Here is a 16,698-nt window from a genome sequence, read left to right as displayed (position 1 = left end):
ACGTCAATAAAAAGTTTTAATAATTCATGAATCTATGTCTCCAGCCTTGTTCAAACTAACTCATACCTCACGTCTTCTAATGCTGTGTTCACTTGGTACTTTGATTCAAATCAAGCCTCAAAATCTCAGTTAACACAATCAAAACCAAAATCATTACCCCTTTGTTATGAATTGAGTTGTGTTCCCCTTAAGATACAATGAAACCCTCAATTCCAAGTACCTGTGAATGTGACTTTAGGAACCAAGATTCCAAAGACCTTGGAAATAACGGTCTCTGCATATGTAATCAAAATGTAAGTTAAGATAAGGTCATACTGGAGGGTAGGCTTAATCCAATGTGACTGCTATCTTTATACAAAAAGGAAAACGCCATGACAGAAATGCCATATGACACTAGACGAAGAGATTGTAGTAATGCAACCCAAGGAAAGCTACAGATTGATGGCCACCATCAGAAGCTAGGATGAGACAACAAAGAGTTCTTCTACCCAGAGTCTCAGAGGGAATGTGGTCCTCCTGACATTTTCATTTCAGACTTTCTAGGCTCCAGAACTGAGAGAGAATAAATTTCTGTTGTTGTAAGCCACCCAGTTTGTGATATTTTGTTGTGGCAGCCCTAGGAAACTAATACACCCTTCCATGTAATATCTTAATTCTTACCTCAACCTCCCTTTCAGCAATATTTACACTATTCTCCCATCTATCTAATACACAAACTCCAAATGCACTCCTCATATACTGGGATCATCAAGAGATATTTTGCCTTTTAATTATCTATTGTTTTTAAACTTTTCCCTTTCATTTCTACCACTGCCATCCTAATTCAGGCCTTAATAACTCCACAACTAGACTATCCCACTTATGATAAGTATTGCTTAACTACTACTTTCCTGTGTCATTTTTTCTGTTCCCAAACTTTCAGTAACACTCTATTATATCATATTCAAAAGGTGCTTGGCAGTCTGGCTCTATTCTACTTTTTTCAATACATAAACACAATTGGTCCTCAAAAACACATTTTTTTTAAGATTTTATTTGAGAGCAAGAGAGCACAAGCAGGGGGAGTGACAGAGGGAGAGGGAGAAGCAGACTCCCCACTGAGCAGGGAGCCTAATGTGGGGCTCGATCCCAGGACCGTGAGATCATGACCTGAGCCGAAGGCAGACACTTAACCAGCTGAGCCACCCAGGCACCCCCACATTTTATTCTTTACCAGCTAGTTTTTCTCAGTACCTAGAATAATTCTGGTAGACACTGCTCAATTAAATACTAACCACCAACATAAACTTATCACTACCTCCACACCATTGTATTTTACAAGGTCATGTTATGCCAACTCATGCTTTCAAATACCCATTATTTTATTCATTCTTAGTTAATATCTTATTCCATTTTTGCCCCAAAAATTCTACTATGAAGTCCCATATTACCCTACACTCATTTATTCTCAAAATATATCACTTATATCATAAAGATCCAAGCCTTGCCACAACCTCCCTTTCTTAGACCTTGACATGTCTCTATATCTTCACCCATCATTTTATTATCCCCTATCTAGTAGAAAGAACTGAGCTGCTCATCATTTCTAAGGCTACCCTCTCTCATCTGTGATCTTATCTTTCTACTTACTTTCTGTTCCTGGACCTTACCATTATCAATGTGCTTCTCCCACTGTGCCCCACCCCCCGCCTCATCAAAGACAGACAAATATCATCATAAAAACTAAAAAAGATTTTAAGAGAAATTAAGGAAACAATCCCATTTATAATTGCTTCAAAAAGAATAAAATACCTAGGAATAAATTTAATCAAAGAGATGAAAGACCTGTACTCTGAAAACTAGAATACAGTGATGAAAGTGAAGATAACACAAAAATACATGAAAAGCTATACCATGCTCATAAATTAGAAAAATTAGTATTGTTAAAATGTCCATACCACCCAAAGCAATCTACAGATTCAATGCAATCTCTATTAAAAAAAATAGTATTTTTCATAGAACTAGAATAAAAAATCCTAAAACTTGTACAGAACCATAAAAGACCTTGAATAGCCAAAGCAATCTTAAAAAGAACAAAGCTTGAGGTATTGAAATCTCAGATTTCAAGATAGACTACAAAAGCTGTATTAATTAAAAAAGTATAGTACTGGCACAAAAACAGACATATAGATTAACAGAACAGGATAGAGAGCCCCAAAATAGCCCCACACTTACATGGTCATTAATCTATGATAAAGGAGACAAGAGTATATAATAGGGGGGAAAAAAAGTCTCTTCAATAAAGGATGTTGAAAAAAAAGAACACCTACATGCAAAAAAAAAAAAAAAAAAATGAAACTGGACCATTTTCTTACAGCATACACAAAAATAAAATGGATTTAACGACCTAAATGTTAGACCTGAAACCATACAACTCCTTAAATAAGACAGAGGCAGTAATCTATCGGACACTGGCCTTAGCAACATTTTTCTAGATATGTCTCCTCAGACAAAGGAAACAAAAAAGCAAAAATAAACCTTATTAGGACAAAACCCAAATAAAAACCTTTTGCACAGCTAAGAAAACCATCAACAAAACAGAAAGACTACTTACTGCATGGGAGCAGATATTTACAAATCATGTATCTTGTAAGAGGTTAATATTCAAAATATGTAAAGAACTTATACAACTCAGGACCAAAACAAATAATCCAATTAAAAATGGGCAGACAACCTGAACACACTTTTTTCCAAAGAAGATATAGAGGGCCAACAGACACATGAAAAGATACTCAACATCATTAATCATCAGGAAAATGCAAATCAAAACCACAATGAGCTATATCTCCTTACACCTGTCAGAATGGCTAGTATCACAAAGTGGAGATATAACAAGTGTTGGCAAGGACGTGGAGAAAAGGGAACTATATAGCACTGCTGGTGGGAATGTAAACTGGTGAAACCTCTTGTGGAAAACAGTACAGAGGTTCCTTAAAAAGTTAAAAATAGAAATACCATGATTCAGTAATTTCACTACTGGGTATTTACCCAAAGAAAACAAAAACACTAAATTTACTGCAGTTGTTAAGGAAGCAAACTGAGTGTCCATCAGTAGATGAATGGATAAAGAAGGTGTGGTACATATGTGTATACACACACACACACACACACACACACACAACGGAATATTATTCAGCCATAAAAAAGAATGAGATCTCGCCATTTGTGACAACATGGATGGACCTAGAGAGTACTATTCTAAGTAAAATATGTCAGACAAAGAAGACAAGTACCATATGATTCCACTTATATATAAAATCTAAAAAAAAATGAAGAAACAAAAAATAGAATCACAAATACAGAGAACAAACTGGTGGTTGCCAGACAGTAGGGGGTGGGAGGGATGGGTGAAACAGGTAAAGGAGATAAGAGGTATAAACTTCCAGTTATAAAATAAGTCATGGGGATGATAACTACAGCATAGGGAACAAAAAAGTCAATAATATTATAATAACATTGCAGGGTGACAAATGGTAACTATACCTACTGTGGTAAACATAGCCTAATAATGTATAGAATTGTCGAGTCACTATGTTGTACATCTGAAACTAATAGAATATTGTATATGCTGTGAATTGTGTAAGACTGTTGAATCACAGACCTGTACCTCTGAAACAAATAACACATTGTATGTTTAAAAAAAAAAAGATAGTAGGAAGGAAAAAATGAAATCGGAGGGGGAGACGAACCATGAGAGACTATGGACTCTGAGAAACAAACTGAGGGTTCTAGAGGGGAGGGGGTGGGGGGATGGGTTAGCCTGGTGATGGGTATGAAAGAAGGCACGTATTAAATGGAGCACTGGGTGTTATATGCAAACAATGAATCATGGAACACTACATCAAAAACTAATGATATAATGTATGGTGATTAATATAACATAATAAAATAAAATTAAAAAAGAATACTGTATATGTCAACTATACATCATTTTTTTAAAAAAAGCTTTTCTTCAACTTTTTGTAGTGACACCATTAGAAAGTATATTCCCCTGTGCTATGATAACAATTTCCGGTTTCTAAGAACAGCAATGCCAGTCTAAGAGGCAAAGCTATAACATCCAGTGTCTCAAGAAGCAAAAAGCAATGACCTTGACAGACTGCCCCTTGACATTATCTTGGCTGTAGTTCTGGATATGGTTCTAGATGCCTAGCCTCCTTTGGGTCTTAATTTCCATACCTGAACCACCTGATATCCCTCAAAAGACTTCTTTTAATGAAAGTTAAATTTCTAATATTTGTAATTCAGAACCTTGACTGATGTCTTAGTCAACTCAGGCTGCTATAACAAAATCCCATAGACTAGGTAACTTAAACAGCAAACATTTCTCATAGTTCAGAGGATAGGAAATCCAAGATCAGGGTGCTAGCATGATTAGTTCTGGTGAGAACTCTCTTCCTGGCTTACAGATGGCTGACTTCTTACTGTATCCACAACATAATGTAGACAGGAAACTCTGATGTCTCTTCCTCTGCTTATAAGGCCACTAATCTCATTATGGGGGTCTAACCTCAAGAACCTCATCTAAATCTAATTACCTCCCAAAGAACCCTTTCTAATAGCATCACATTGGGAGTTAGGGCTTCAACGTATCAATTTTGGGATGACAAACATTCAGCCCATAACAACTGATACATTATTCTTCCCCTTCAAATTACTCTTTCTCTTTTCCATCTTTCCCAAGAGTAGGCCCTACCCTACTACTTCTTAACTATCCCCTCATTTGTTGATTTTTTGGAATTTGACTTCTAACCACTTTTACTAAATTACTGAGTCATCCGTGGACTCCTCTTAACTACTAAATATTTTGGTCTATTTATCAAGTAATTTTTTTTCTAGATTAACCTCCCTCCCCCTTCTTATGCAATTAAAATACCGCAATCTTGAAAAACGTTCCCAGTCCCCTACCCACTTCCCTTTCCTCTCTTCTTCCTTCTCTTCTCCCTCCCTTTTTCCTCTCCCCCTCCCCCTCTGCCTCAAACAATTCATCTATTCCAAATACCTCAATCCCGATAATTCCCAATTCCACATACTACCCCCACCATCTCATAATAAATTTCCAACTACAGCTCTAAAATATATCCTTGAGGCACCACAATTTAAATGCCTCTGAATAAGTTACGGGACTAAATCAATCCTTTTACTATCCTTTTCTAGCCATTCAAAAGACAAGCATTAAGTACATATCCAACTCTTCCTTCTTCACCCACTATGATATCCAAACACCAGGTATTCTGCTCAGATCCATCTCTCCATTCAAGCCTTTTGCCAAATTGTCATTTGTCTCCACAACCTTGTTTTCCATGGACAATTGCAACGGTTTTCCCTTTTGTCTCTCATATCTCCAATATATCTTATACATTGCTGTCAGAGCTATACAATATCCTCAAATCACAGAAAGATTCAGTAGTTAGTTACCTGGCTTCAAAAGCTCCTCACTGCCTACCATACAAAGTCTACTCTCCTCAGCATCAGCAAAATATTTAAAAATCCATGACTTCCCTACAAAAAGCTCATGCTTGAACCACATGGAAACATTCCTTCCACAGAGTTCTCAGTCCAGTGATTTTTTTTCAGCCTGGAATGCCCCTTTTCTTTGACTTTTCCTCGCAAACGGAAATCTAAATTCTTCCTGCAAGGTTCAGCTACAGAATTAGATCTTCTATTAAGTCTTCCTCCATTGCCAATAAAACTGCTCCTTCTTCTATAATCCCACAATACTCTTATATTTCTAATATAAGACAATTCATTTTCCCTTGCATTATTGTTAGTTGTATTTACAAAGCACTTTATTGCAGTTTAATAAGGATTTCATTTAATTTTCACAGCAACTCTGTAAATGATTTAGCCACCTTTATAGGGAGTGAAACAGGCAGAGAGGCTAAGTAACTGCATTTAACACACACACACACACACACACACACACACACTTCTAATTCCAAATCTCCTAACAATTAAGTTTTACATTTATTAAGAAAGAGTCCAAAGCCCCTTGCATACATAGTCCTTTCTGTGTAACAGATGCTTTGTGTTTTAATATTCTTTTCCCTGTTTGAAATAACCCTGTTTTACTTGTCCGAACTTAATCCATTCTTGAAGACAGAGCTCAAAAGTTTCATCTCCTCTAATTAGCTTTCCTTGACTCTTCCAGGCCCTACTAATGTTTTTTTAAGGTTGTATCATACTACTTGCAATGTTTTTTACAAATATCTTTGTTTATATTTTAGCATGCAGTTAGTCTTACTAATGGGTTTATAAACTTGGCACCAACCACTAGATCTTATTTCACTGAGGTATCCTCTAAACTACCTTAGCAGTCGGTTGGTGCTATATTACCTATTTCCTGATTGATGCTCAATAGTCCCCTCTCTATCCCCTGCTCTAATTTCTAAGTCCTTTTTTTTGCATTACAGGTATGGATCAACTGTTGTGACTAAACATTATATTTTAACAGTAAATATTACTCAACCCACTCCTGAAATTTAAAGTTCACATGTCAAGTAACTATTTTAATCATCTGCTGGAAGAAAAATCTAGAGTGACTATTTTAGATGACTGTAGAGGGCAGCAAAGCAACAGTAGTATCCCCAAAGAAAGCTACGTATATTTCTTAGGCAATTTCAGATTTGTTTTTATATTTTAACAGATATTGTTGGGATTAAAGTTTTTAGAAGGCAAGAGACATTTCTGCATCCTCTATACAAATTTCACCAACTACTTATGTATTTAAACATTTTCACTAGCAGTTACAAATATAACAAAACTGTGTCAATGTCCAGATCCTTTTATATACAATATGGAAAAATAAGTTTGATGAACAATAATGCATGGCTTCAAAATAGCCACCATAATTGCTAATTCTTATGAATCTAAAAGTTGAAATACTTTTTCATTAAAAAGTGTAAAAATAATCTATCTTAAATACAGAAAAGAATGTCAATAGTCTAAACAGTCTTATTTCTTGCTAAGGATAGATGTCACCATTAGTGTTATTAATTCTAGCCTTGATACGCCTTCTTTTTGTTATTCAAAATCAGTCAGGCAACCACAGGAGCTATACCAGTTTTCAAAGAAAAAAACAATAAATCTCTGACATTGCACCCGTGTACAACAAACAGAAGGTAACAACTTGAAAGAGAATAGGAGTTCCTACCATTATACTTTAATATTAAAGTTCATTCTGGTTTTAATATGAATTAGCCAAAACTGTATCATAAAACAATCATATGCTTATAATTATATTTATAATCAGATATTTACAATGCTTACAAGGATGGTGAAACTACTATAAAAGTTGATACAACTGCATTACTTGCACATGTTACTCAAGGCTTTTCTTTGTGGTAATTTTTTTAAATCTCTTTTAAGTTTAACAAGCAGAAATCAGAGATTTAGAGCAGCTGCTAGAGCCATTAACATATGCAGACTCATGGTTTAGTGAAAAATGCTATGATGTTCTAGCCCTGTGCCCTTAATGAGAAGGATAGAACTGTAGCTAAGTACCTTCTCCCACTTGAATCTCTTCAGTAAAAACTAAACAGAGAAGCTTTTTTAAAATTTCGCATTTAAAATAAATGAACCAAGGTATCTCTAAGCAGATTTAAAAACTAGACAGTTCAATGGTGTGACTCAGTCAATATTAAATTGAACTTATAGCCATGAATGATTATCTCTAATCTAAATCAAATTAGAAGGGAATTTGGAGTTCATAATGACAGGACACTTGTGAAATGAATCTTAATCTAGCCCGCAATAGCTATGACTAAACTAGAAATCATATTAATAAATTTCAAAAACAATGGCCTAAAATATTTTAATAATGACAATAATGTTTATCATGGATAACACACAGAAATAATTACTATATGAAAATGGTCTTGCCAGAGTTTAGCAATACTAACATTTCATTAATATTTTTGTTTTTCCTCTAAATTGAAGCCATTAGAAAAGTCGAGTACACTCTTAATTTTATACAATGTTCTCAACACTGAGTTGGAGTCCTCACTGTATGCACCTATTTTTGTAATTACCTCCTGGTTTTTTCATGTCCTTCCCAATAACAGCACTGACATATTTCCATTACAAAACAATTGGCTATCTTAAATTTACCCAACTTATTTCAAAAATTCAAACCCAGAGTGAGATATGTTATATATAAAGTGAGGTATGTCACACAGAAGCTGCTTAAACTACGTATGTCCTGGGATAAATAATACACAACTGATTTTGCAATACCAAAGGAAAAAAAAATTGCATTCCTCCTAGAAAGTCAATTTTGCAAACATCTCAGATTTAAAATGGATAAGACAATGGTGAATAGAGAGACAGAACTAAAGAAAGCAAAAGGAATTTTTAGAAAAAAGAAAAACCAATAAAGAACTACCTCATCAAGCAACATCTTTAAAACCTAACAACCTCTTCTAGTTTTATATATAATAATATATAATAAATTTATATAAATATAAATAAATATACACACATATACATTATACATATACACATATATACACATATATATACACACACACACACACACACACACACACATACATACATTCCCCCTATCTTGGAAGGTAGGAATAGGAATGTCAAAATAGGAATAATATCAAATACACAAATCTCTCTAAGGATAGATTTTCTAGTGTGTTTTGTAAAATATAGTTTCTTCAACATAACAGATATTACACAAAAAAATTTAATTAATTTGTAAAACAGGATCTCTTACGGAAGAATTTCTTAGACTATTAACAATCTAACTTTAAATAAGGGGGTTATATGGTTAGTTTTTCCCATTCCCAAGTCTATTTCACCATGGTACTTTCTCCCAGAAACATATCTTCTGAGACTTAAGTTCCACAGAAACACTTTGGCAAACATTGCTCTAAACCTAAAAACATGAAAAAAAAAAAAAAAAAGTGAATAGAGTGTGCATGTTTTTCCCTCTAATGACTGCATGTCACATTATTAAACACCGAAGAGGGCAGGCATCCAAGGACTAAGGAATAAAAGATACCTAGGATCAGATAAGAAATAAAATCAAGTTCAGAAAAGTTTCATAGTTACTTAGTATAGCTATTATTCTATTATTTCATTTCAACATGAAAGATGAAATCATAAACCAAGTATTCTCTTGATGCCATTTACAGTATAGCAAATTTGGTCAGTTTCTTAAACAGGAAAAAAAAAGCAAATGTTAAAATCTATATAGTTTGAAAAATAATTTGTTTATTCTGTGATATGTGTTATGATACATACAATGAAGCCTGAGGCAAGATCTTTAGGCAAAGAGCACATATCACAAAACAACTTATAATTAAATACTACATAACAATTACAAAGACTAACTACTTTACAAAGAATTTGCTCACTTTAGGCAAGAAGTGGTAAGAGAAGTCTTCACAGAGAAAATTAACCTTAAACCAGGTACTTCAGAATCTGAGTTGGCAGGCAGGAAGAGCAATGTCATTTTAGGCCTTGTAAGTAAGGGCCAAAGAAGGGCACAACCTACTTCAGAGACATGTATGGTTTAGACCTGCACTGACCAATATGGTAGCCTCCAGCCACAACTGACTACTGAGCACATGAAATATAGCTAGTTTAAATGACGAGTATAAAATACACACCAAATTTCAAAGACTTACTACGAAAGAAAATGTAAAACATCTCAACTTTTTAATATCAAATTGCAAGATGAAGTGATATTTTGGTTATGTTGTGTTAAATAAAATATATTATTAAGGTTAATTTCACCTGTTCCTTTTATTATTTTTAATGTGGTATCAGAATAACTTAAAATTATGTATATGACTCATTATATTTCTGTTGGACAGTGCTGGATTAGATTAAATTTGATTTTGCTGTTAAAATCTTGAAATAAAGAAATCTGAGTGCCTACTACATGCCAAGCACTTCTGATACATGAGTGCACAAAACAAGTGGAATATATTGACATCTGGTCAAATCATAAATTAAAATATAATAAATAGCATTCATCAAGGAAAGAAAGAATCATATGAAGATGTCTCTCAAAATACAAATGCCCCAATCCCCAGGCTCCATATCCACCCCTCTTGCAAAAATTGTCAATCCAGGAAGTCCACAGTGGGGCCCAGAATGTTGTTTCAAAAAGATTTCCTAGTAACTAAGATATGAATCCACCTGCACGCCCTACTTCTGCTGACCCTGGCCAGCCGAGAACAGTGATTTATAGTCCCCCCACCTTTATTTCTTCTGAATAACCCTGAATAACCTGAGAGCCTAAAAAGCCTCCACTCAGTGCAAAGCCAACCTATTTAAAATAACTTTGATTCTTTTTAACCATTAAAGAAAATCAAAGTTTTTAAAACTTTCCTATCTATAGAGCCCCATGTATAATTTACTATCTTACACCTAAAAAAGTACTGAAAAGCATACTGCCAATCTTAGCCACTTAATCCAGTTATAAGCTGGCATATTTTCACACATGCCTAAAATTCCAGTTTATGAATATCTACTCACGATACAACAGGTAGTTTTTTCCTACTCATCTTAATTAGCAGATGACTGTTGGGGAATTGCAAGAAAAACAATCTCCCTAGATGCTATACTAAAGAGAATATGTAAAATTCAGAATAAATCTGCAATACAATATCCTTTCTAAAATAACTACAGTACTTGCAAAATGGCTGTATCTAAACTCATAAGGGGCAGCTCTCACTAAAATTTTAAATTAATGACCTATGGTATAATAAGTGAGTCATTTAGGATAAAACTTAAAGCTCACCCTTGATAAAGATTCACAACAAATTTTATTTAGATAAATGACTAAATATGTCAGAACCTATATAAAAATAGAAATCTTAAGTTTTATAATATTCAGGAAATGATACATATTCAGGACTTTAAATAATTTTAGATAAAAACACAAAAGGTAATCAAAAGTATGACATTTATCGTATTTAGATTTTTGGATCTGAATGCCTGGTACATAAAATCATCTAGTAGTCATCCCATTACTAACTTAAGGATTATTTGATTTTATCCTAAATTTATATATTAATAGCCATTATTAATTAAATGTCACATCTTTCACAAACTAGTTTGTCTTTATTATGAATTGTTATGTGCACCTTAATAGAGTATAGAATATGCTATAAAAATGTTATTTACTCTCTAATTTTAAAGGGCCAAATTACAAAATGTCAAAATACTCTATTTTTTAAAAAGGGTATCCCATCCAGCTTCTTTTCAGTAATTTTCAAATAATAGGCAATAAGCCGTAAGTTTTACTTCTTACCTCACTGATACAAAATGTACATCAGAGTTGCTGAATCACTAAATTAAACATATATAAATATATGGAAGCATAGGTGAAATAAACAGGGCAAGACTGTAAATACATACATGCACACACAAATATATAATTGCCCAGCTTTTTCCAATTCCTATTTCTGATGCTATAGCTAAATGCAAGAATGGAAGATTTGGGTCTTTTAGCTTGCTTCTAAATTTGGTTCACTTTCCAATTATATCTGTTTAGGATGCAGAAAGATTTATATAGGCAGTGTGTATTATAGGCCCCAATCTGATAACTTGATAAACTTAATTGTGACACTTTTCTCCAACTCTACATTTTCAATATGAACACTAACATTCCAAGCAACCTTATGGAACTGCCAAATCTTAAAAGGCATTCTACATCACCAAGGGAAGATTCAACTTGGTTCCATACAATTACACAAGTTAATTAATTTCACTGTATCCTAATATTCTCAAAATTGGTCTTCTGAATATTTATCTGAAGTAAATTTAACACATATTTGAAGAACACTGACTGCATTATACACTCAAAATAAAGATGTGAAGTGCAAATAGAGTAAGTCAATTACCTTGAAAACCCAATTATTCAAGACATCCAGAGTAGAATTTAAGAATGACAAACACTAGGCAGGTTAGTTTATAAGGTGCAATCTAATAAATGCTAACATTTGAATGTTCATTATATTCCATGCACCCTGTTTTATTCTTTGATTTAATCCTCTCAACAACTCTATAGGCAAGGTGATAACATCTTTTTTTTTTTAAAGATGAAAAACCTTAAGTTTACTGAGGTTAAACAGCTTGCCAAGGATTCAAAAGGCTAGTAAGTGACAGCCTTTTTTCAGAATCAAACTGCCTATTTAGTATCTAAACCATAAAGAGCAGAGAGAGAGAAAGCAAACTTGTACCACCTACCACAATGCCTAATCTCAATAAGATCTGACTCAATTGATTTTTTACTTTTTTTAAAGATTTATTTGAGAGGCGGGGGCAGAAGGAGAGGGAGAGAAGCAGAATCTGCTAGAACCCAGGACCCTGAGATCATGACCTGAGCTGAAATCAAGAGTCGGATGCTCAACCAACTGAACCACCCAGGTGCCCCTCAATTGATATTTTAAAAAGTAATTCTTTTTTTTTTCTCAGTTCACATTCATGTAATTTTACCTAATGAGTTAGGTATCCCTCTTCTGGGCAACCCCACAGTACCTCATACAGATCTCTATCATAAACACTGCACTGTCCTATGAACAACTATTTCTTTCATGTCTATCATCACAATGCGGTAAGCTCCCTGAAGCCAGGACTCTGCCATACTCATGTTTTATGTCCCCACGTGCCTAACAAGTGCCAGAATACAGAAAGTACTATAAGTGCTGTTCAAGGTTCAATATAATATTAGATCTTCTTTTTTATCACCTTCTAACATTCTTCTTCAGATAAAACCTTGATGAAAATGAAAAGTCATAGAATCCTAGTTTCAAATAGGAATTGACAAAGGTCAAGAAGCCTTTACCTTCTCCTTCCTTCATTGATACCATATCCCAGGTAGTATTCTCTACCTTTCAAGAAAAATGGTGGAAGGAAAGTGAGATAAATCTAATCACCTATGAATTAATTATTGCCATCATAGAAAAATATGGCTGAAACTAATATAACATTGTGTGTTAACTCTACTTCAGTTTAAAAAAAATATATGGAATTCCCGAATAATGAGCTTTAAATAAATGAGATTTACGAAGTCACATGGTATTGCAAATCTAGTCCCCTTGACCTTTATACCTAGGAATTTCTTAGGCTTAAAAAACAAAAAGCAAAAAACTTGACAGTTTGTAAACATTTAAAAGTTCAGTTCTTCATATAAGACAGTGTACACCCGCAAAACAACATAAATGATGTCATTTTTTACAGCTTTCAGAGTATCAAGTCTACCAGTTGCAAGGGTTTTCTTTTTTTTTTAAGCAAATGAACATGGTATAAAAATTACCTTGCACTAATAGATGATACTGCAGATGTTAAGCATAGCTAAGGTCGTGCTAAATTTACATAAGCAGCGTATCAAAAATAAGAGCAAAAAGGAAAAAATATCCGTAAATGTTGAACAAGTAAAGGATTCTGATTAACAAATCAGATAATCATCTCTTTAAAGCCTAAAAATCTTTTCAACTCTAAAACTGACTACTCAAACAATAGTACACATAAAACCTTGTCAGTAGTACTATGAATGTCAAATCAACAAACAGGTTACATGAAGAAAATTCTACTTCCATACTTATTAAGCATCCGTAAGTCAGGACAACTGTGCCCTACTCAAAGACTGTCTAAAATAGAGAGAGGTTGATGGAAAAAAAACTTGTCATAAGGGCTCACAAATTAGGGTGTTATTAACACTATAAGCCAGAAAAGGAAGCTTTTTAAAAGAACAGGGCACACAGTAACACAAAGCTAGTGCCTGTCCCTACAACTACAAGCAGAATTGACTAAAAACTTCAATTTACACCTGCTCTAAATCACAATCCATTTGCCTATTTTACGTGAATTTTTAGGACCTAAAGTAAAAATATCAAGCCCCTCCGATAGGACATTACTAAAGAGGTTAAAAAAAAAAAAGCTCCTTTCTTCTTCCACATGAAAACCAATGCATTCCTTCAAAAGTAATCAACACTTCACTTGTACAAGCACTATGAAATTATTACTCAAATTCTATATCCTTGATTATCTGCACATACCACCTAGTTTCAGTCTTCTATAAGGCTTCGCCTAGCTAGATAAGCCTTTATTGGAGATACAAGTACTATTCACTGGGTCAACACAATCTAAATCAGGCTAGTAAACTGTTAACACCCCCTCCAACTTTTCTCCCACCCAACTATAATCCACAATCCTCCCTAATGGAAAAGAACAGTACACAAATTCAACCTAGAATCTTAAATCAATTTAAAGAGGTAACAGCATTAAGAACTGTGTTGTGGAACCAAACAGCTGGGGAGTGGAGCTACAGAAACAATGTAGATTAGATAACAAGCAGTTTATCAAACTATACTCTGTAAATCAGAAACTTTCATTACAATGCTTGAAACGTGGTGGTGAACTGGTAGAGGAAATTCTCAGCCTATAAGGGGCACTCAATCTCTTGAAAACTCTGCCTCCCTCATAACCAACTACCCTGACACACCTCCCGGAACAGGACGCTCTTTCTTCTAAATCACACCATCCCAGAAATCTGCACACATCTCTCCTTTAAATAAATACTGATAAAACTTCTGGTTTCATTTACGATTTCATTAAACACAGATCCAAGAGCAGCCTTAATGTACCAATAAAAATGTCTTGGGTAAACCAATCTTTAGCAAGCGTTAAGTTTTTGCTTCTCCACCTTCCTCACCAAGTAAGTGTCTTAGAAATGAATAACTTCCTGCAGTATTTCAGTATTATCAAAAGATACACAGAGTTAATCCCCAAAGACTGGTGACCTTACTTTCCCAAATCACCGCCTTCCACTAATGATCACTTACGTCCATCTCTCTTGCGTGAGAGATCAGATTTTTTTTTTACACGATCCTTAAGAGAGATCAGATTTTTTTTTTTACACGATCCTTAACAAGTGTACTTCTAGTCTCCGATACCTAGGAACAGAATTTACAAAGAGACTAACTCCCAAATGTGACAGGAAAGCTGTAACACAAAACGAGGGAAGAAAGAGACGGGAAGAGGCGTGGGGTTTGTTTTGATCAGAACAGCCAGGGCACAGTAGATGCAATCAGGTATTTAACACATAAATCGAAGTCCCGAAGACAAACAGGGTTCTCTAAAATAAACATGGACAGTGTGAGAGACGTCCCACAAACTGGAAGGCAGCGACGGGCTCAATGCAACGCGACCCAGAGGCTGCGAGGGCAGAACCGGGCCGGACGACCGTAGAAAACTGACTGCAGGGGATGCTGTAGGGTGGGCTAACATGGTGCCTTCTCCAGGGTGGAAGGCGATGAGGGGTTGGGAGCCAAAGGTTTCATCCGTCGGGCTCTGGTCCCAAAAGGTATCCGGGCTCAGAGCTCAAGTTTCACGGCGGGGGGGAGGGAGGGAAAGGAGGCAGCAACCGTGCAGCCAGGCACCTTCGCCCCAGCCCAGAAGTCCGCGCTCTCGGCTTCCTCCGCGAAAGAGAGAGGAGGTAACGGTCCCCGGAGCAAACACTGAGGAGCTCCCAGCGCACCCAGCATCGGCGTCGGGCAACCGCGCGGTGAGCGGGGGAGGGGAGGGGAAGGGAGCGGAGCGGGCGGCCGGCGCTGCACCCGCCGGCCCCGGCCCTTCCCCGGCCTCGCCCCGGGCGCGGCGAAAAGTTTCCAGCCAAAGTCCGCGGCACCCGCTCGCGCAGCCAACCGCCGAGCACAACTGCCTCGCCGCCTCGGAGAGCGGCCCGCGCCGGCCCGCCACGGCGCCGGGACCCTAGGTCGCGCCTCCCTCAGCCAGCGCCGGACGCCGAGGTTCACCTACCACAGAGCCGGGAGAAGAGCAGCAGCGGGAAGAGCAGCAGCAGTAGCGGTGGTGGCGTCGGGGGCGGCAGCAGGAGTCCGGCCCCGGGGGGAGAAGCGGAGGAAAGTTGTGCTTTGCCGCCTCCGGGACACAGCGGGGCCGGCCCCGGGGTCCGCGCCATCCCCCACCCTCCCCCCGGCCCGCTGGCTCGCCCGCCCCCCCCCCCGCGGCTCCCCCGGCCCCGGCGCCTTAGGCGCTGGGCGGCGGCAGCAGCGGCCGCGACGCGGCGGCGACGGCGGAAGGTCCGGCGCGCGGGTCCCCAACTCCCAGTTCTTGAGCCGTCGCCGCCGGCTGACACTGAGCGGAGCGCTCACGGCTGCCTCGACTCCGCCGTCGCCGACGCCACTGCCGAGGCTGAGGCGTGAGCCGCCCGCCGCCGCCGCCGCCGCCGCCACTCCCCTCCCCCAGGCACCCGCCCGCCTCGAACTCCTGGGAACTCGGAACGCACCACCCCGCCCCACACGGGAGGGGGAGAGGAAGCCGACCCTCAGAGCCGGCGCTGGGACTCGCCCGCCCTCCCCGCACAACTCCAGCTCCCGTCTGATCGCGGACTGCATGCAGCGTCTCCTCCCACCCCGCCCTCCTACACACGCTCCTCCCCCTTCAAAAAAAAAAAAATCTCTTCTCTCCACTTTGATAACGGGTTTCTCCCAAAGCAGGGCTTTCAAAAGGACAGGAAAATCTGGAATAGGTTAGTAGGCCCCGCCCCTCGTTCCTGCCTCGTCCCCGCCTCGTTCCCCCCTTCCCAACGTTTCCAATGGTCTCGCCCACTCCGCCCCTCGCGGGTCCACCGCGGCCCGGGCGCAGACGGAGGCGGAGGGCGGCGGGACAATC

At 37.7% G+C, this 16,698-nt stretch overlaps 1 protein-coding gene across 2 annotated transcripts in view; it reads right to left on the bottom strand.

The window, feature by feature from the left end:
* The window catches only part of NECTIN3 (nectin cell adhesion molecule 3), a 126,056-nt gene extending 110,044 nt beyond the window's left edge, over window positions 1–16,012 (bottom strand). For both annotated transcript variants that reach the window (XM_032406510.1, XM_032406509.1), the window contains exon 1: window positions 15,826–16,012. In XM_032406510.1, coding sequence (XP_032262401.1) covers window positions 15,826–15,985 — 160 coding nt within the window. In that variant the 5' untranslated portion in view covers window positions 15,986–16,012. The remainder of the gene's footprint in view (window positions 1–15,825) is intronic.
* Window positions 16,013–16,698: the final 686 nt, after the last annotated feature.

The sequence above is a fragment of the Phoca vitulina genome, unplaced genomic scaffold, assembly GCF_004348235.1.
Source record: "Phoca vitulina isolate PV1807 unplaced genomic scaffold, GSC_HSeal_1.0 scaffold8, whole genome shotgun sequence".
NCBI classification, from domain to species: domain Eukaryota; kingdom Metazoa; phylum Chordata; class Mammalia; order Carnivora; family Phocidae; genus Phoca; species Phoca vitulina.
This window is presented reverse-complemented; position numbering and strand designations above follow the sequence as displayed.